Here is a 20,113-nt window from a genome sequence, read left to right as displayed (position 1 = left end):
AAATAAGACAAAACCATTTAATCGATTTCTGGGAAATTTTATAGTTTGCATAAATATAAAGATTTAATAAGGCACAGTGAATAACTATATAAACATTACAAACTGGCCACTGTTGGACAATTAAGAGAAAAGTGAAATTTAAGAAACAAAACTTTCATAATCTTCCTTCTACAAGCAGAAAGGTTCTAGGTAAACTTTCAGATCTAGTGCCTCTAGGGAAAAGATCATTATTAGATATGCATGCCTTCACTGGATAACCCAATAAATACTTGAGATGGAGGTCCTATCTCGAAGTTAAAAACAAATTAGAGGGAAGAGGTCAAGTTAGCATGTTTTAGAGCTTCTGGTAAACTATAATTTATGGTAACATTAATTACATGATCTGAAGCTTAATCCTTTACTAAATTAAAGAATTTACAGCCATGACCAAAAAAATTACCATCACATACCATGCATGAACTACCATACCACAGATCCATATAACTGAAGATTCCAAGTGAAAAATTATCTTTCCTAAATCTTTCAGATTTCAGTTGAAGAACTTAGTGGCCAGATGTTCATGTTCACTGATAACAGATTTCTGTAATAGGACCACTGTACCTTTGTTCGAGGAGTTTCTTTGAAGCTACATTTTATATAAAAATATTTAAGATTGACAGTTTAATGCTGCTTAGAACCACCATTAATCTCTGAAAGCTCTTAAGTCTGTGAATAGGCTTTTAAGAGCAGCATTTCGAAATACTCCACACAAGAATTCTTCCTTACCCACATTTAGTTATAAATCAAAATCATACAGATCTCTCATAAGATTATGAGCGCATATTTAGGAATATTTTCAAACTTAGTTTCATATTATACTTAAGTAAGTGTTGCCAGTACCACAGTGGGCTCTAGAGAGCTGACCACACCTGACCTATCCACTCTACTGTTGTTAACTTCAAAGAAGAGAATGATTGGTGACTTCACTATGCTACTGTGGCACTTGGTACAATATTAACAGTAGCCCCTGAAGGGTCAAGTCTTCATCTGTCCCTCACCCTACCATCCTCCCTCCAACTACTTGGCCCACAGGAAACACTCAGGGTCCACTGAGTCACAAAACCAAGATGCCATGTGGATAATCACTGGATGTTACCACTTGAATACAAATACATTAATAAATACATCTCGTAACTAGTGTTTTTAACGTAATGTTCAAAGTTAGTTATTTAATTTGAATAACTGCTGAAAAAGAATGTAAGATTAAGTAACCTGCATCAAAAAATGGAAACCCATCTTAGAACTGGTGTTACAAACTCACTCACCTTTTCATAAAATATTCTCAAGGAAAGAAAAATCAAAGTGCTTTTGTCTTGCTCCTTTTATTACACACTCAGTGAACCATCCTTAGTATGAAATTAATGGTTAGATTTATAAATGTAAGACAACATGAGAAAATCTAGGGGGGGAGGAATCCTTATTTCAGTCTGAGACTAGAAAGATCAGCTCCAGTTAGTAATTTAAGTATTTTTTTTCTTACAAACACCAATAACAGACAAGCTTGATAATTTAACACGTAATTGGCAATTAGGGCTCTAGAATGTCCTTAATTTCTTTAAAGAACATTTTAAAGCCAAAGCCCTAATGTGACACACAGAAAAAGCGTAGTATAAATGATCAAATTTCAGATCTGGCTTTTGCTAGATAGAGCCTAAGAATGAAGAAACATTTTTCCCTTTCCAGATAATAATTTAAAATATACATAATTGTATTAAGTCCCACTGAATAAAGAATGTGAAAGTTCCTGATATTATAAAAACCCTAGAGTTTGAAGTCTGATAGTCATTCTATGGTGGGACAGAAACTGGATTTTGTTTGCTTTCCATAATTACTTCACAGTCTCCCTCCATTTCAAAATTGAGATTGACAAATGAACTGGATGCCACTGTTTCTGGCTGATCCCTCTGGACTATGGAATCAGCCTGCAGTTTATTCTGCTGGTATTGTCTTTCTGCTTCTTCAGGCATTCTGTTTTCTTCTTCTTCTTCTTCTTCCTAAAAAGAGGAAATAATCAAGAATAGATGAAATATAAATGCCTAAAAAGAATAGTATTTGTTCCCCACTTTCAACTGCTTGTGCCTTTTTTTAAAAACTAAAACAATAGTGACATGTCCAATTCAGTCTCATCTAATTAAGCCAAGACATACCTCCTTGTCCTGTGTTCCCAAACTGAAATGGGAACTATCATATGTCATTTTAAGGAAAGGGAAGTCATTTTTAAGTATGGTACAGCACTGCTTAGATGGGTCCTGAATTAACTTTGACAGAGGCTATATCTTTCAGATAAATTCTAATCTAAATAAAAAATAGCTAAACACTGCATCACTTCAATTACAGGGTATCAGCCTATTCAGTGGAATGGGGTGGTCCAGTCACCAAATGGTATAACATGGTTAATGTTCCCCAAAGCAGCTAGTATACAGATAATTTCTAGGTCCAGAACTTCTAAATTCTTGGAGGAAGTGAGCATTGTATTGGTCAATGCTGTATGGGTACTCAGTACAGAGTAGGTAACCAGTCAAGATTAATATAGAGCTTGCTTGAGAGAACACAAGAAAGAGAGACACTGGGGAGTCTATTACAATAGTCCAGATGAGGTATTGAGGCTCTAAACATGGCTGGAAGTGTTAAAAACACTCATTTGTTCATAAAAGGAGTTTTGAAACCATATAACAAATATAAAGTCAGCTGTCTTTTCCAGATGCATGGCCAGCCACTTCCCCAGTGCACTCTGCTCCAGTGATAAAGGACTATTCCCGCCACTTCTCCAAATACACAACTTATCCTCATGCCTCTACATTCTCACTTTAGCTGAATTCCCCTCCCCATTTGCTCGAAGAATAATATAAGATTCTAATATTTATTTTGTGTTCACCAATATACACTGGGTGCTGCTCTAAGCATTTTACATATCAACTCATTTTATCCTTAGAGCCACCCTGAACACAGATGCCCCAATTTTCCTCATTATAAAGATGAAGAAACTGAGGCTTACAAAAGTTAAGTATCTTGCACCGACGGTTTTCAAAGTTAGAAATGGGGCAGTCAGAATTTGAATTCAAACCCTTTGGTTCTTCAGCCTATGCTCTTAGGAGCTAAACTTTTTTCAAGGCTAAACTCATTTCACCCCGACCCTAAAACCTCACTACATTTGCAGACAAATTGCCTCACCTCTTTGTTCCTTAACACCTGGCACTTACACATTTCTAGTACTTGTAATTTTCCATGCTTCAAATCCTCCACTTCTCCTATATCCAGTCTATAGGTTCTAAGTACAGAGACTGTCTAATTTCCTCATCTGAAAACTGTAATAATAATCCAAAGAGAGATGTATGAAGATTAAATAAGATCATATATAAGGCACCTCACATAACACCTAGCCCAATGAAATCCAGCTTAGTCTCACACCAAGATCCTAGGGAAATTTCAGTTTATAAACATATAAATTAAAAACATCTAACTTGATTAATTAGTAACCCTACAATGAAATGCCTACCCTAAGGGAGCTCTCTCTTTTGGGCGGCTAGAGAGGATATATATGCTCATTACACAACCCATTAAGTCCATAGTAAATCAAACTGAAGCAAAAAAAATGTAAAAAGGAGACACACCTCCTTCTTCATCCGGTAATACTCATCAATGGCATATTGGTACTTTGGGGTGCTGATGCCCAAAACAGATGCAATCTTCTCTCCAAGAAAGTCACACACTGAAGATACAAAAGTTAAATGGCAAAAACCAAACAAACACAAAAACGCAAAAGTTAAATGGCTTATATAATTCCATAAACATTTCTTGAGTACGTTCTATGTGCAAGGCACTCTAAGAATACAAAAGTTATATCCCTGCTCTCAGGGAGATTATGAACACTCAGTGCATCTCTTCTGTGTATCTTCCTCGATTTCCTCAAGAGGCACTAGTAGCTCCTTCTGGGTTCCCAACAACACTCTGCTCATATCTCTAATTATACATGTATCACCATGTATTATAATTATCTATTACATGTCTACTTTTTCAAGAAAAAACAGACTTAAAGAGTTGGGGCATCATTAGACTCTAAGGGAGGAATGGCTTGCACTGTAACATTCCCTGAGGGCCTGCCACATGCCAGGCACTGTGAAAGGTTAGACTCAGAGGGGCTGACGAAGCAGATTCGAAAGGTAATCCAGGTCTGAAAGTGAAGATTTTCCTTACACCACACTACCTAGTAATATTGAGTGCTCAGTAAATGTTTCTTGAATGAATTACTATTCAAAATTACCTATAATAAAAAGCAGAAAATGATAAGCTATTGCAGAGTTGAAATTGAAAATAGAGGAAAGCTTTATAATTTAAAACCTATATTTAAAATTAGCATGATTAGGGGCGCCTGGGTGGCTCAGTGGGTTAAAGCCTCTGCCTTCGGCTCAGGTCATGATCCCAGGGTCCTGGGATCGAGCCCCACATCGGGCTCTCTGCTCGGCAGGGAGCCTGCTTCCTCCTCTCTCTCTCTGCCTGCCTCTCTGCCTATTTGTGATCTCTGTCTGTCAAATAAATAAAAAAATAAAATCTTTAAAAAATAAAATAAAATAAAATAAAATAAAATTAGCATGATTAACTCATATGTTGATAGTTCCTTTCCTTCAATGACTTAGTTGTAGCTCAACTTAAGATATGAGGTATTAATGAAATTAAAAATAAATGAATTGTATAATACAGGCTCTAGAATAGTCAAACAGACTAAGAACAGTATCAGTACAAAACCATGTAACAAAATAGCAAAATAGTTGCTAACACAGAAGGTCCAGAAACATAAAAATTAATTTAAAATAAATTAATAAAGCCATTTTTCAGTTCTCTAAAAAAACCCCACCATTTGAAAGTGAAGAATGTTTTGAAGTGAAGTACAAGTTAGATTAATATCCAATGCTAGCTAGCTGCTGAGAACAGAGTGATTAACCCCTAATGTTTCTCCTTCACTTTGGAAACACCCCATTTGGTAAAGTTCTTGTTCTTGCAGCATATTATAACAGTTATACAATATTCAAACAGAAAAGTAATACCTGAGAGGGTTGATGTGGCAGCTCGGAGCATGTAAAACCATAAGTAGGGGCCCCAGGTGAGTTTTGTCTGCAACGAGAAGTCAGGTTAGCAACATTCATACCTAAACCCATTGGGTATATTTAGGCCAGAATGAAACAATCAAGTATTTGGCTGGCGCATAGAATATTCTATAGATAGTACTACAGACTACAATCCAATTAAAAATTTAGAAGCTTTAGAGACAGCATTCCACAAAGACTTTTTATATTTACCCATATAACTATAATATTTACCCTAAGTCTGTGGAATAACCAAAGAAAGCAGCAGCAACTAAAATGGAGTTGGTATGAATTGACAATCTACAGCCTCTTCTCCTGTCTTGCTGCTTTTTTGTCTTCATTGTTCATAAGCACAATATCACAGAGAGTATGCAATAAATAGAAAGGAACCTTAAGAAATCATACAATACACCATACTTATAGTACAGCGAGGAAATTAAGATTCAGAGAAAGTAAGCAGGATAAGTAAGAGCACATCAAATGAACTTTCAATGATGGGAAAACAAGTGACCAGTAAATGGCAAGGTGAGTATTTTGCTTCTTTAAGGATTAAGAAGGGCCTGGGGCGTTTGGGTGCGTTCGCCCTGGGCTCAGGTCATGATCCCAAAACTCCTGGGATGAAGTCCCACATCGGGCTCCTTGCTCAGCAGGGAGCCTGCTTCTCCCTCTGCCTCTGCCTGCTACTGCTTGTGCTCACTCTGACAAATAAATAAATAAAATCTTAAAAAGGATTAAGAAGGGCCTAGACTATATACCCCAAGACAAACTCCGTGTGCATTTAGTAAAGCAGGACAAATGGCAGAAGGCAATCTACACTGCACAACTCCACTATTAATCTTGGTGCTGTCATTGCCATAGAACACTTCTGTGAAGCTTGCCACACAGACAACAGTTTGCTTCTGTGGATGAAATCAGTAATAAAAGCATGCTTCATTGTACTAATATTTCTGTTTACCAAAATATAATATAGATCAATCAAATAATATTAATAGTATTATTATTTTAATATTGTTTCCAGGAAGGAGAAAAATGATGAAATTATACATAATATTCTTAGCTAAGATATACATTCATGATTATAAGGTATTAAAACAGAAAACACAAGAATATCTGTAAGACTGGGTAGATGGACTAAAGAGAAAAGGGGGAAACACACAACAGTCTTCCCATGAAAAGCAAGTACGCTGACTTCTGTGATAGTATTCTTGAAAAGAAACGGAAGTGAGTTAGCTCTTTTATCTCTATCTACATAAGAATGAGTGTCCAAGTAAACAAATACCTTCAACTAAGAAAATACTGTATATTTATGACTCTCTCAATCAAATCCACTGTATCTTCTATATTCAAAGCTGGAAGCATCTCTCTTATGTGGGGATAAGGGTTATTTTAGGGATTCTGTTTAAGATGTTCTCATCTAGGGCAGGGCAAAGAGGGTCATCATCTCTGCTCCTTCTGCTGACGCTCCCATGTTCATGATGGGTGTGAACCATGAGAAGTATGACAACTCCCTCAAGATTGTCAGCAATGCCTCCTGTACCACCAACTACTTGGCTTCTTTGGCCAAGGTCATCCATGACAACTTCGGCATCGTGGAGGGACTCATGACCACCATCCATGCCACCACCACCCAGAAGACCATGGAGAGCCCCTCTGGGAAGCTGTGGCGTGACAGCCAAGGGGCTGCCCAGAACATCATCCCTGCTTCCACTGGTGCGGCCAAGGCTGTAGGCAAGGTCATCCCTGAGGTGAATGGAAAGCTCACCGGCATGGCCTTCCACATCCCCACGCCCAACATGTTGGTCGTGGATCTGACCTGCCGCCTGGAGAAAGGTGCCAAATACGATGACATCAAGAAGGTATTGAAGCAGGCATCAGAGGCCCCCCTCAAGGGCATCCTGGGGTACACTGAGGACCAGTTTGTCTCCTGCGACTTTAACAGTGACACCCATTCTTCCACCTTCGATGCAGGGGCTGGCATTGCTCTCAACGACCACTTTGTCAAGCTCATTTCCTGGTATGACAATGAATTTGGCTAGAGCAACCAGGTGGTGGACCTTATGGTCTACATGGCCTCCAAGGAGTAAGAGGCCCTTGGACCACCAGCCCCAGCCAGAGCAAGAAGAAGAGAGAGGCCCTCAGCTGCTGGGGAATCCCTGCCCCAATTTATCCCCCAAAACACTGAGAATCTCCCAACCTCCACTGTTTCCATCCCAGACCCCCTGAAGAAGGGGAGGGGCTTGGGGAACCCTACCTTGTCATGTACCATCAATAAAGTATACAGTACCCAGCCAAAAAAAAAGCTCTCGTCTTGGTGTTTACCTTACGGTTTTTATAGCAAACAGGACAGTGCAGTAATATAGGGAATGGAACCAGTTTCTGTAACACATGATAATGGCAGGGCCAATAAACTACTTAGAAAAGGATTAAGCAGGCTTTTGAAGGAAAGCATATATTTCTCAGTGGACCAATTCTCCTGGAGTTGTTTCTAGAGAGAACAATTGCTGATATCCATGCAGTGACTACCAAAGAGTCAAACCTGCTCCAGAGCTGAGGAACTGGTTAAGGATCCCTGAATAACATCTATCATTATCACACACAATTACACAGAATGAATGCATGGGGCTCTTTGTTTAGACACTGATCTTACTGAATTGAAAGGACAGATGACTCAAGAGCCTACACTGGAACCTTGCCACCACTGCCAGCATCACCACCACGCCACTACCCCAGTAACAAGAGAAATGGGCCAGATCTTGGTCTTCAAGACTTCCAGTTTATGGTGCAAACTTAAGCTGATTCATTTTTTCTCCAAAAACTTAAGTATCTATCCCTACCTGAATAACTGAGTATCCACCCCTTCCTTAATAAGAACTATTCAGACTTGCTATCTTTTTTTATTTTTAAACAACTTATTTTTTTTTTTTAAGATTTATTTATTTATTGGGACACCAGGGTGGCTCAGTTGGTTAAGCCGCTGCCTTTGGCCCAGGTCACTCGGTCCCTGGGATCGAGTCCGCATCGGGCTCCTTGCTCGGCAGGGAGCCTGCTTCTCTTGCTGCCTCTGCCTTCCTCTCTGCCTGCTTGTGTGTGCTCTCTCTCTGACAAATAAACAAATAAATAAAATCTTTTTTTTTTTAAGATTTTATTTATTTACTGACAGACAGAGATCACAAGTAGGCAGAGAGGCAGGCAGAGAGAGAGAGGAGGAAGCAGGCTCCCTGCTGATCAGAGAACCCGATGCGGGGCTCGATCCCAGGACCCTGAGATCATGACCTGAGCTGCAGGCAGAGGCTTTAACCCACTGAGCCACCCAGAAACCCCTAAACAACTTATTTTTAAATTACAAAAGTAATGCTTATTTTTTGTGGAACACTCAAGAAAATGGAGCAAAGTATAAGGAAAATAAAAGTCACCCATTTTTCTATCACCTGTAGATAATTATCACTAATATTTGAATATATTTTCCAAGTCTTTTCCTAAGCATGTATGTTTTTACAATACTGCTATATTTTCTCTACCCTGCTGTTTTCCCCCATTATAATACTTGTATTTAACCAAAAGGACTGAAATCAGGACCTCCAAGAGATATTTCCACTTCCTTCTTCACTGTAGCATTACTCATAACAGCCAAGATGTAGAAGCAACCTAAATGTCCACTGATGAATGAATGGATAAAGAAAATGTGGGAATACATATAATGGAAAATGCAGCCTTAAAAAAAAGAAGGAAACAACATAGATGAACCTTGAGGACATTATGTTAATAAAATAAGCCAGTCACAGAAAGAGAAATAGTGAATGACAGAACATCAATCAGCATTTCTGCTCCTGCCCCCAAGCCACCTATTACTGAGACTGTTTCAGGTGAGTGCAGTTGACAGGTGTGGACTCCCTCCTTCTTCTGTCAGCTCCCGTTGATGGAATGGTAGAGCCAGTGAGAACCCTAGGGCACTGACAGTCTCTGTTCATGAAGCAGCAAAAAACCCCCAAAAAGATCTAAGGCTACTGCTCCCCACCTCTACCAGCACTCAGCTCCTAAACCAGGGCTGTCACTCAGGAATGCAACACTGTGCCTACCCCCAACTTCAGAGCTCTGGCTAAGAGATTTTGCCCAGGAGGAAAAGTAAGCCATAAAACAGCTCCTAATCTGTTCTCAAATGAACTGACTTCATTTGCAACAGAGCTGCAACCAAGGCCAAAGGGTGCTCTCAAAATCAGCGGAGACTGTGTTAAGAGGTAATTGAGAGGAAGTTCTTAGATTCCCTGAAGATGCAGGCTAAACTAAAGGCCAGCTAGTTTGTAGCAGAGAAGAGGAGGTGGGGAGGAGACAGACTTCACTAAAATAATCCAGCAGTCACTAAACAAACAAACAAAAAAAACCAAAACACAAAAAAACAAGCAAAGAACAAGGGGGTGGGGTGGAGAGGGTAAGGGCAGTATTGAGAGTTGTTGTAATATATTGTCTAAAATGTACAAAAAAATTAAGAGACATACAAAGAAACAGAAGTATGCTATACACAGGAGGAAAAGCAGGCAATAGAATCTACACATGAGTGACTAGATGCTGAATTTAAAAGAAAAAAATGTCAAAGCAACTTTTATAAGTATGTTCAAAAAACTAAGTAAACCATAATTAAAGAAATAAAGTATAACAATGTTGCACTGAATGGAGAATATTAAGAGATAAAAATTATTAATGGAGAGGCACCTGGGTGGCTCAATTAAGCATCTGACTCCTGATTTTGGCTCAGGTTCCTGAGATGGAGAGCCCCAGGTTGTAGGGCTCCACTCAGCAGGGAGTCTGTTTATTTCACACTTCCTCTCCCTCTACTCCTACCCCCATGCTCACATTCTCTCTCTCCCTAAAATAAATAAATAAATAAATCTTTAAAAAATTATTAACAAGAACCAGATGGAAACTTTGGAGTTGAAAATTGCAATAAATGAAATGAAAAATTCAGTAGAAGGGGCTTAATAGAACAAAAACACAAAAATGAAGGGAACAGACAACTCAACAATAACAGGTGGAGACTTTGACCGCCCATTTTCAATAACAAACAGGACAACCAGGCAGATCAACAAGGAGACTTGAAAAACACTATAAGCCAACCAGACCTAACAGACACCTACAGAATACGTGACCTAACAATAGAACCTACATTCTCCTCAAGTATAAACAGAACATTCTCCAAGACAGACCACATGCTAGGCCATAAAACAAACTTCGATTTAAAAGGAGAAATAATACAAGTATCTTCTTCAACCACATGGGGTGAAATTAGAAATCAAGAATGGGGCATCCAGGTGGCTCAGCTGGTTAAGTGTCCAACTCAGCTCAGGTCTTGACCTCAGGGTTATGAGTTCAAGCCCCACACTGGGCTCCACGCTGGGTATGGAGCCTACTAAAAACAAGAAAAAACAATCAAGAACAGAAAACATAATGTGAAAACTTAACAAATATATGGGAAGTAAATAACATACTCTTAAATAACCAATAGATCAAAGAAAATACTTTGAGATGAATGAAAATGAAGGTGTAACATACAAAACGTATGAGATGTACCTAAAGCAGTTCTTAAAGGGAAATTCACAGCTAATTAAAGAAAAAAGATAACCTTCCACCTTAAAACACGGGAAAAAATAAAGCAAACTAGACCTAAAACAAGCAAAAGGAAGGAAATAAAGACTAGTGTGAAAACTAATGAAATGGAGAAAGAAACAAGAGAAAAAAACCAGTGAAACCAAAAGCTGGTTCTTGGAAAAGATCAACAAAATTGGCAAACCTTTTGCTAAAGTAAACTGACCCAAGAGAAAAGAAGGAAAACCCAAATAATTAGAATCAGAAAAGAAAAAACAAAAAGGACTATAAAGGAATACTATGAACAACTACGTGACAACAAATTTGACAGCATATGAAATAAACAAAACTACCAAAATGGACTTAGAAATAAGACAATTTAGGAATCAAAAAACCATACACAATGAAAAGCCTAAGCTGCTTCACAGGTAAGGTCTACCAAACATTTAAATAAGAATTAATACCAATTCTTCACAAAATCTCCCCAAAGAACCAACCAACAAAAAACCCAGAAGAGGAAGGAACAGTTCCCAACTCATTTTATGAAGCTAGTATTACTCTGGAACCAAAACCAGACAAAGACATCACAAGAAAATTATAGACCTATATTTTTTTATGAGTATGGGTGCAAAAATTCCCAATAATTACTAGCAAACTAAATCCAGCAACATATAAAAAGAACTATATACCATGACCAAGTGGGTTTTATCCTAGGAATATAAGGCTAGTTTTGCAGCCAAAAATCAATCAATGTCGCCATTATCAACAGAATAAAGAACAAGAAAGTTCTTCAAATGTTTAAATATAGTTAGCATATGACCTGGCAATTCCACTCATAGGTACATAGCAAAGAGAAATTAAAAACTGTATCTAAATGTTCACACCAGCATTACTCATAGTAGCCAAAACGTAGAAATAGCCCAAAAATCCATATACTGACAAATGTGGTATCTCAAAAAAAGGAATGAAATTCTGACATATGCTATAACATGTATGAACGTTGAAAACATGCTAAATCAGGGGCGCCTGGGTGGCTCAGTGGGTTAAGCCGCTGCCTTCGGCTCGGGTCATGATCTCAGAGTCCTGGGATCGAGCCCCGCATCGGGCTCTCTGCTCTCTAGGGGAGCCTGCTTCCTCCTCTCTCTCTGCCTGCCTCTCTGCCTGCTTGTGATCTCTCTGTCAAATAAATAAATAAAATCTTTAAAAAAAAAAAAAAAAAAAAGAAAACATGCTAAATCAAAGAAGGCAGTTACACAAGATCACTGTTATGTGATTTCATTCTATGAAATGTCCATAATAGGAAAATCTGTAGAAAGAAAGTAGATGATGATTATTAGGAGTTGGGGAGATGAAGGATAATGTACAATAACTAAAGGGTACTGAGTTTCTTTTTGAGGTGATGCAAATGTACTAAAACTGACTGTGGTAATGGTTGTGCACATCTATGAATACACTAAAAGCCACATCACTATAACTTTAAATCGGTGAATTGTATGCTATGTGAACTGTATCTCACTAAAGCTTGTTAAAAAAAGTAAATTTTTAGGCACATAGGAAGGATGCATTTTTTTTTATGCAATGCTTTTATTTTTTAATGCTCAAAAATAATAAAATTTATTTACTTATTTAATAAATAAAATTTATTTAATAAAATTTATTTATTTATTTAATAAACAAAATTGAAGATTTTATTATTTGAGAGAGAGAGAGTATGTGTGAGAAGGGAAAGAGCAGAGAGAGAGACAAGCAGACTCCACACTGAGTGTGGAGCCCAATGCAGGGCTTGATCCCACCACCCAGAGATCATGACCTAAGTCAAAACCAAGAGTCAGATGCCCAAATGACTCAGCCACCCAGGCGCCCCAGTATGCAATGCTTTTCGTATCGCTTTCTATGTAATAGCAACTACTGAGACAATGATTTTTAAAAACATACAGACAGATACCAATGTATACCGACAAATAAGAACTAACCCCTTCAAAGTAATTTAAAAGAAAAATACTTATTCCAACAATTCTCCCAGTGCACGAAACACCTCTGTAATATTCTGCATGCATTTGGAAATGCCATCAGAGTATACTGCATGGTCCTTTGAATAAATTCCATAGTAGAGACTCTGGATCTAATTTTTTTTTTAATAACCAAAATCTATCAAAAGACAAATCTGATGAATACTAGTAATAACATTTTTAAAATCAAATACAAATTAATAATTCTCTATCCTGCTACCCTTCTTTAGAGCACTTTACAGTCTGGTAATTATAATATGTACTTATTGCCTGTCTTCCCACTAGCATATAAGAGCAAAAATTTTTGTTGCCTGTGGCTGCATCACTAGTGCCCAAAACAGTACCTACTAGAAAGTCAGTAAATACTGATCAACTAAACACTTCAAAGACTACTTAGAAGGACAACACTCCTTTTAAAGAATGTACAGCTTGTCCTATAATTTTATAGTTACATCATGTATAATTTAGAAATACTTAAATTTAGCTGATGAGGCACATAAAGTTAAGAACCATAGATTCCTATCTTCCAGTCAAAACTTGAGGCAATAATGTAAAAAAGAACTAATGAATCCCAAATTTTAGGTGGAAACTACTACGGCAGCATAATCCTTAATTCAAAGGGACTGAAATCCAAGCACTCTCTTTAGTAAGATAAATCTTAAAGAAACTTAGCCACACTGAAAAGTACTCTGACACTCAAGCTATTTAAGACTACTGAAATGCGGGAGTATTTCCATCCATGTGTGTAAAAATACTGTTTTCTATCCAAATCATAATGTATACTTTTATAACCAAAATATAGTTGATTTAAACCTCAAAAGACCCCTTTCATTTGATGTTTAAGGGGAAACAAATCAATTTTAAAAACTATTGACAGTGCCTTCTTAGCACCCTAGGCAGTGTGGGAGTCTCATAAAAAACTATTGACAAGGGGCGCCTGGGTGGCTCAGTGGGTTAAGCGTCTGCCTTTGGCTCAGGTCATGATCTCAGGGTCCTGCATTGGGCTCTCTGCTCAGCGGGGAGCCTGCTTTCCCCTCTCTCTCTGCCTGCCTCTCTGCCTACTTGTGATCTCTCTCTCTGTCAAATAAATAAATAAAATCTTAAAAAAAAAAAAAACTATTGAAAAGAGCATCAAACTTACAGGATCAACAGTAGGCAAAACATCTTTCTTCTCCGGGCCATCAACTTCATCTTCATCTGTGCTGTATTCTTCCATGGTTTCACCACTAACAAAGTGAATGACTCTCCTCGGGACTTTCTTCTTCTTTCCTATAACTCCCAGTTCTACATTTTCAAAGCCTCTTTCACTATTCATCTAATGATGATAAATTAAGATAGTAAGTTTCAAGTGAAGTTAATTTTCTTTCATATGGCAAAAAAATTTCTTGATTGCTTTATTTTAGGGAATAAAGAAACAGAAACCAATCCTTAATGTTTTTTTTAGAAAGTAAGATATCATACACACACAGGAATATCAATAACATAAATGTAGAGTTTAATGAATAATAAAGCAAACATCTACATACCTTCTACAGAGGGTAAAAAATAGAATTTAACCAAATAAACTTTTTTGAAGTCAACGGCTAAGAAATCAAGCACCACACTTCAAACAGAGCAATTCCAATGCTTATAATATGCGAAGATACTCTGGACATCAATCGTTTTAAAGAATAATGCTAATTACAGATCAATGCGTAGTATCAAAAGATATCATATAGATGCACATGTACATATATTAGAGACATCAAATAAAATACCAGTTCATGGCAAGGAACTTTCCTAAACCTTAGGATCTGGGATTAGCTACTTGTGAACAAAACAAAACCCATTCGATTAACTCTGCTTCTCTCCTCTTCTCAAAACAGGAGTTCCAAATTAAAATGGCACCAAAAGTGAGCAAAACTATAAAGGGAAGGGTAGACTCTGAGGAGAAAGCATCCCCAGTGAAGACATTTAAACTGAAAAAATGTTTCATAGCACTGTGCAGTCCAAATAAAACTCACTTGTAAATCAAATCTAGAAAACAACCCACTAAGTGTTCTATCTTTGAACTTTCAAATTTCTTAGTCAATAACACATAGGTGACAACAGAGTTTTCCTGATAGTAAGATTTGCCTACCGCCACACCACCCTGAGCAGGCCTGATCTTGTCTGATCTCGGAAGCTAAGCAGGGTCATGCCTGGTTAGTACTTGGATGGGAGATAGTAAAAACATTTTACAGATTTTAGTGCAATAGTCTATGGAATTCTAATTACAGCCAAAGTTAATTCCTAGGGATATACTAACTTTACCTCAAATATAAACCCATGTTCCCAAATCAAGGTAAATGCATATTGTGGGAGCAGACAAAGAACTTTTCACTGTTATCTTGCCTAAGAAAGCCTTTATTTCATCTCCTTACTAGAGTACTTCAAAAAGGCATAGTACAATTATGAAGAAAAACCCAGCAAGTGGTTACTCCTAGGGATAGGTACTGAGATGGGGGAGGAGGTAGGGGAAAGGGAGTAGTTATTCTTTTTTGTATTTTGTTATTTTTTGTTTTGTGAAGAGAATATGTTCATGTATTACTGATAAAATTTTAAAACTAAACCAAACAAAATGATACAGGACTATAGGACTGCCACAATTAATTGGAGTCCACATTGGTGGGATTTTCTAGGATGGTCCAGAGTTCAAAAATTTTGTCCTCTATAAGGATTCTTACACTTGTGGGTATGACCACACAATTTAAACCCATGAATGGTGTTCAACCAATAAAAAAGAAAGTTCTTTGAACTGCAGTTGCAGAGATATATTGATAAAAACAGAGATAAAAACTGCAAAGTTATACTGATAAAAACAGTGGACTAGAACTGCCCAGTTATGCAAATATAAGTAACTTCATTTTTGTATTATTTCCTCTTAATCCTTTTAGTTTATTTTTAGAAAATATATATAGCTCTCTGTTCTTCACTTCCCGAAGGTAAGTTTCAGTCATTAGCCACGATGTGAATACAGGTATATCCAACCTAAAAAACACACGCAGTGGGGCATCTGGGTGGCTTACTTGGTTAAGGAGCTGGCTTCGGCTCAGGTCATGATCCCAGGGTCCTGGGATCAAGTCCCACATCGGGCTCCCTACTCAGCAGAGAGCCTGTTACTCTCTCTTCCTCTGCCTGCCTCTCTGCCTACTTGTGATATCTATCTCTCTGTCAAAATAAATAAATAAAAATCTTAAAAAAAAAAAACCACGCGCATTGCGACACTTGAACACACATCACTGACAGCAACTATAACTACTGTATAGTGAACTGAGATCATGAAAACCTTGAGAGCATGGGATATCTATGGATTAACCTGAAAAAACAAAAGCCACAGTTCTCCCTAGCCTGTCTTAAGAGTTCAAACAAATCCCAGCCCTTAATGAAGGAAGATCAGCCCATTTATAATATCCATAAACAAAATGAACAACAAACAGTCCACCATGAGGACACCTGGGTGGCTCATTCGGTTAAGCGTCTGCCTTCAGCTCAGGTCATGATCCCAGGGTCCTGGGATGGAGTCCCGTATCAGGCTCCTTGCTCAGTGGGGAACTTCTCCCTCTACCTGCCTATTCTCCTTGCTTGTGCTCCCCCCATCATCTCTCTGACAAATAAATAAATAAAATATTTAAAAAGAAAAAAAAACATGGTCCACCAAGTTCACCTGGTCCCCAGACATGGCGAGCCATTCCTACCCTATCATTTTTCCCCTTGAAATAAGATTTGATTTATGGCTGTTCTAACAACAATGTTTCCTTCTAAACCACTACTCAGGTCTGTGGATCCATTTAAAAGCAAGGGAAAGTCAGAGAAGTTGGGTTAGATCTCCAGTTGTCACACTATCTGGATGGATCTAATGCCAAAGCAACAGTTCCAGTCAGTGAAAATAGCTGAGACCTTTCAGGGTACATCACCATGGCCTGTTCCACCCCCATTAAAGCAGAAGCAGCTTCTCACTGTTCGCTCTAGTAATTTCTCATTGGATGAATTTTTCCTTTCTTAGACAAAGGCAAAGGAGAAGGGCTGTCTCTCATTGGCTCAACTACTTTACCTTCCCTAGACAACTTTAATAAATCAAAACATTCCAGCTGGATCATAACAATTAGTATAAACTTAGCTACTATCTCCATTAACTCTGACTCTTGGCTATATTCTTTCCAAAATATTTTTTTAAACCTACAAAGGTGAAGGCTGAAATATGATTCATAATCTTTTCTTATTTTTTTTAAAGATTTTATTTGTCAGAGAGAGAGAGAGAGAGAGCACACAAGCAGGAGAGGAAGAAACACTCTCTGCTGAGCAGGGAGCCCAATGTGGGACTCAATCCCTGGCGGGATCTGGCCCATAGGCCATAGTTCTGTCAACACCTCATCTTAAGGAAACGGACTGGCACATAAAAAATCTGTGAAAGACAATCTATGACATGTGATTCCGACCTCTACTTAGAGAAGAAAAAAGGGGAAACAGTGAAGGGCGGTAATGATGGCTAAAACCAACCAGAAAATTAATTTGGTGAAAAATTTTCCAACAATTATAAATGAAAGTTATTCTCTGAATTTTGCAAATGTTTCTTTCTTACAGATAAACAATAAACCTCTTAGTAAGAAAAATTTCAGTGTCAATATTACAAATTCCATTTTAACAAATTTTAAAGATGTGAAAAAAGAGGTTCCTAACTCCAGGAAATTAATAGATGCACTGTCAATTCACATTTTATCAAATTTTATGGTTAACCACCAGACCGTATATCTATTTATCTAGTTCCCTGGGGCCTGATTTCAATGGCAATTATCTTTTTATACACTTTCATAGAACTTCTTTAAAATATGTACTACATATCACGGATTTCATTCTGTATCACCTTCCCCAACTAGGTAGCTTGCAACATAGTAGTTGGCACAGTGTGTATCCTTCACTGCTATATCCTGTAGTCTATAGCTCTAGTACATCATAAGTTCTTGGTAGCAGAGGTGCTACATAAATGAATAAGTAGTGTACCGAAATTTTAACTTCTTTAATAAGACTGAGGCTCAGATTTTGGTTAAAAGTTTAGTCAAAGAACTTGCCTGATAAAATGTCACAATAGGTAGTGTATGGCTTGGTTTAAGGTGAAATTCTAAACACGGAGCCAAGCTCCTATTTCTAACTCTTTTCCCTACACGGCACTTGGAATTGCTCAGTTCTGACAAACTGATGAAGGACAACAGGCTCTCCATCCATCCAAGTCCCCACTTCACTGGCCTCTTTTCTTTTACTGTACTCAAAAGCATGGATCTGGGGTTCCCAGAGATGTTTCTGCTTCAGAAATGTGAATGGGAGCAAAAAGGGAAAGTTAGAAAATAGTTTGTATGGTATGAACCCATTTGTGTTTAACACAAAAGAAGATATTATATATGCACAGGAAATCCCAGAATGATTACCAGACAAACTTACTTTTGGTGAATGTGAGATACTGCCCAGGGGAGTATTCCTATGACTTTCTACTTTCAGCTCAACGGTCTCCTTTAGTGTTTAGATATCTATTACTTTTTCAACTAAATATATGAAAATAACATAATATCACTAAACCAAAAGGAAGAACCTCTCTTCAAACAATACTTAGCTGATAAATCAATACAGGTATGTTTACTTTGCTATTAGAGCGATTCAAAGCTTGAAGCAGTGGTGAAAACAATTACAGAAACAGAAGGAAAAGTCAAATGGAAAATACACCCAGCTTTGTGTCAGAAACAGGTCTCAACTGAAAATAAAATGTGGCTCTCTAACCAATTTAGTGTTGCCACTGAATTCTTTCCTGCTGGTTACTTTCCTCCTTAAGTAGGAGAAAAACAAGAAATACCATATAAAAACTACCATGTGGAAAAGTTTTTGTTCATGCAAACTACATCTTATACTACAAAAGTTATACTCACATTCAGGCACTATTCCCTTCGGAATCTGTGGTTGGGGATGGGGGGGGTCAGTCTTACTGACATTCTGGTAGTTAGTCTCAAAAGTGAAGCCACTAAAAAGGCTTCATTTTCACTGAAGGAGGAAAAGATTTCTACATAGAAGCAACTCGGGTTTTTAATGGCCCATACTATATACTCCTGAGTTGGTTGCAGTTAAAGCAATTTCTTCATTAGCTTTACTTGGCCCAAGATTCTAAACTATTACTTTAGACTACCAAATCCAAAACAAAACAAACCTCTAAACCTTACCTAACTCTCTAAACTTAGACTAACCAACACAGTAACCATTAGCACCATCTGGCTAATGCTCCCTTAAAATGAGAATAGTTCAAACTGAGACGTGCAGTAGGCGTGACACGCATACACACACAGGATTTCTAAGACTTGTACCAAAAAGAGAATGTAAAATACCTCACTGTTAACTTTTCACATTAGTTACGTACTGAAGTTTTTTGTTATATTAGCTTAAACAAAATATTAATAATATGCATTAAAACATTAAAATGTATTTTTATTTTTTTTAATATGGCTACTAGAAAACATACAATTTACAACGTAGCTCCCATTATGTTTCTGCTGGGCAGCTCCGAGCCTCAGTTACCTCGCGGGTGAAATGGGGATCACGCCCACATCATGCAGAAGTTATTAGGATTAAGTGAAATAAAGCCTGTAAACGCTCAGCACATAGTTGCTATTAGCTAACCAAAGGGCACAAGCCAAGTCAGGCGCTTCCACCCGGAGAGGCTGAGAAGCGTCTGAAGCCGCCGCCACCTGGCTTCCAGTTACTCTGAGGACAGCCTTTCGGGGACACGCCTTCCTTCCTTGGCTCGCGGACCGAAGCTGGAATAGCACCCCCGGAAACCCCGCAGTCTGCAGCGCGGCCAGCGGAGGGGTTGGTGAGGGACGCCCGGCTGTGGGGAGGCGTCCGCCCCTTCCCCCCAAGCCGGTGTCTTTGGGCAGAGGTGGGGCTACAGTGACAAGGAACCCCGAAACGCATCTCCGGCGGGCGGCCTACTCGGGGGAAGGCCGGGCAGGCCAAGAGAGCAGCGGGCGGACGAGACAGACACGAGACGGGACTCCCCTAGCCCCAGCCTCCGCGCCGCCGCCTCTCTCGGCGGCCCCACTTACCTGCTGAGCCGATTCTCTGAACGTCGCGGCGGCCGCAGCTCCCGAAGCTGCAACCGCTCCTCCTCCTTCCGCAAGGGTCGCTGGCTCCGGGTCCATCGTCGTCGCCGCCACAGGGCTGCTGGCGCTAGCAAGATAGAATGTCATGGCCGATAAGCCCATTTCCCTCCTCCGCCTCCCCACCCAGGCGCGGACCCTGCCGGCAGTCACCAAGCGGGACTCACCGGCAGCGCCCACCTCGCGCTGCGCCTAGCCACGCCACGGCAGGAGGAGCGGGCTTGCCCTGATGGGTGGGACCGGCCTGAGGGGC

At 38.9% G+C, this 20,113-nt stretch overlaps 2 protein-coding genes across 3 annotated transcripts; one reads left to right on the top strand and one right to left on the bottom strand.

Annotated features, from left to right (window-relative positions):
• Positions 1–1,345: 1,345 nt before the first annotated feature.
• On the bottom strand, positions 1,346–20,090 carry LOC111161836 (family with sequence similarity 177 member A1). Of its 2 annotated transcripts, XM_022525853.1 has the most exons (6): positions 20,028–20,090; positions 19,807–19,930; positions 13,848–14,021; positions 5,082–5,148; positions 3,651–3,748; positions 1,346–2,033 (listed from the first exon to the last, which is right to left on the bottom strand). In XM_022525853.1, exons 2-6 carry the CDS (start codon positions 19,900–19,902, stop codon positions 1,827–1,829), a joined length of 642 nt encoding a protein of 213 aa, XP_022381561.1. In that variant the 5' UTR covers positions 19,903–19,930; positions 20,028–20,090; the 3' UTR covers positions 1,346–1,826. The 2 variants fall into 2 exon arrangements, with proteins under 2 accessions (XP_022381561.1, XP_022381553.1); XM_022525845.1 differs by having other exon boundaries at positions 19,807–20,028.
• LOC111161852 (glyceraldehyde-3-phosphate dehydrogenase-like) lies at positions 6,208–7,156 on the top strand. The gene has a single exon (XM_022525866.1). It carries the CDS (start codon positions 6,587–6,589, stop codon positions 7,154–7,156), a length of 570 nt encoding a protein of 189 aa, XP_022381574.1. The 5' UTR covers positions 6,208–6,586.
• Positions 20,091–20,113: the final 23 nt, after the last annotated feature.

The sequence above is a fragment of the Enhydra lutris genome, unplaced genomic scaffold (assembly GCF_002288905.1).
Source record: "Enhydra lutris kenyoni isolate GAN:26980312 unplaced genomic scaffold, ASM228890v2 scaffoldscaffold4, whole genome shotgun sequence".
NCBI lineage: Eukaryota > Metazoa > Chordata > Mammalia > Carnivora > Mustelidae > Enhydra > Enhydra lutris.
This window is presented reverse-complemented; position numbering and strand designations above follow the sequence as displayed.

Bases quoted from the DNA above. Each gene is read 5' to 3' on its own strand.
- LOC111161852 (XM_022525866.1), top strand. From the start codon at position 6,587: ATGTTCATGATGGGTGTGAACCATGAGAAGTATGACAACTCCCTCAAG.
- LOC111161836 (XM_022525845.1), bottom strand. From the start codon at position 19,965: ATGGGCTTATCGGCCATGACATTCTATCTTGCTAGCGCCAGCAGCCCT. The intron at 14,022-19,806 runs GTAAGTGGGGCC...TATCATCATTAG, and splicing joins TCAGAGAATCGGCTCAGCAG to ATGAATAGTGAAAGAGGCTT. The intron at 3,749-5,081 runs GTATTACTTTTC...TTGTATCTTCAG, and splicing joins TGCCACATCAACCCTCTCAG to TGTGTGACTTTCTTGGAGAG.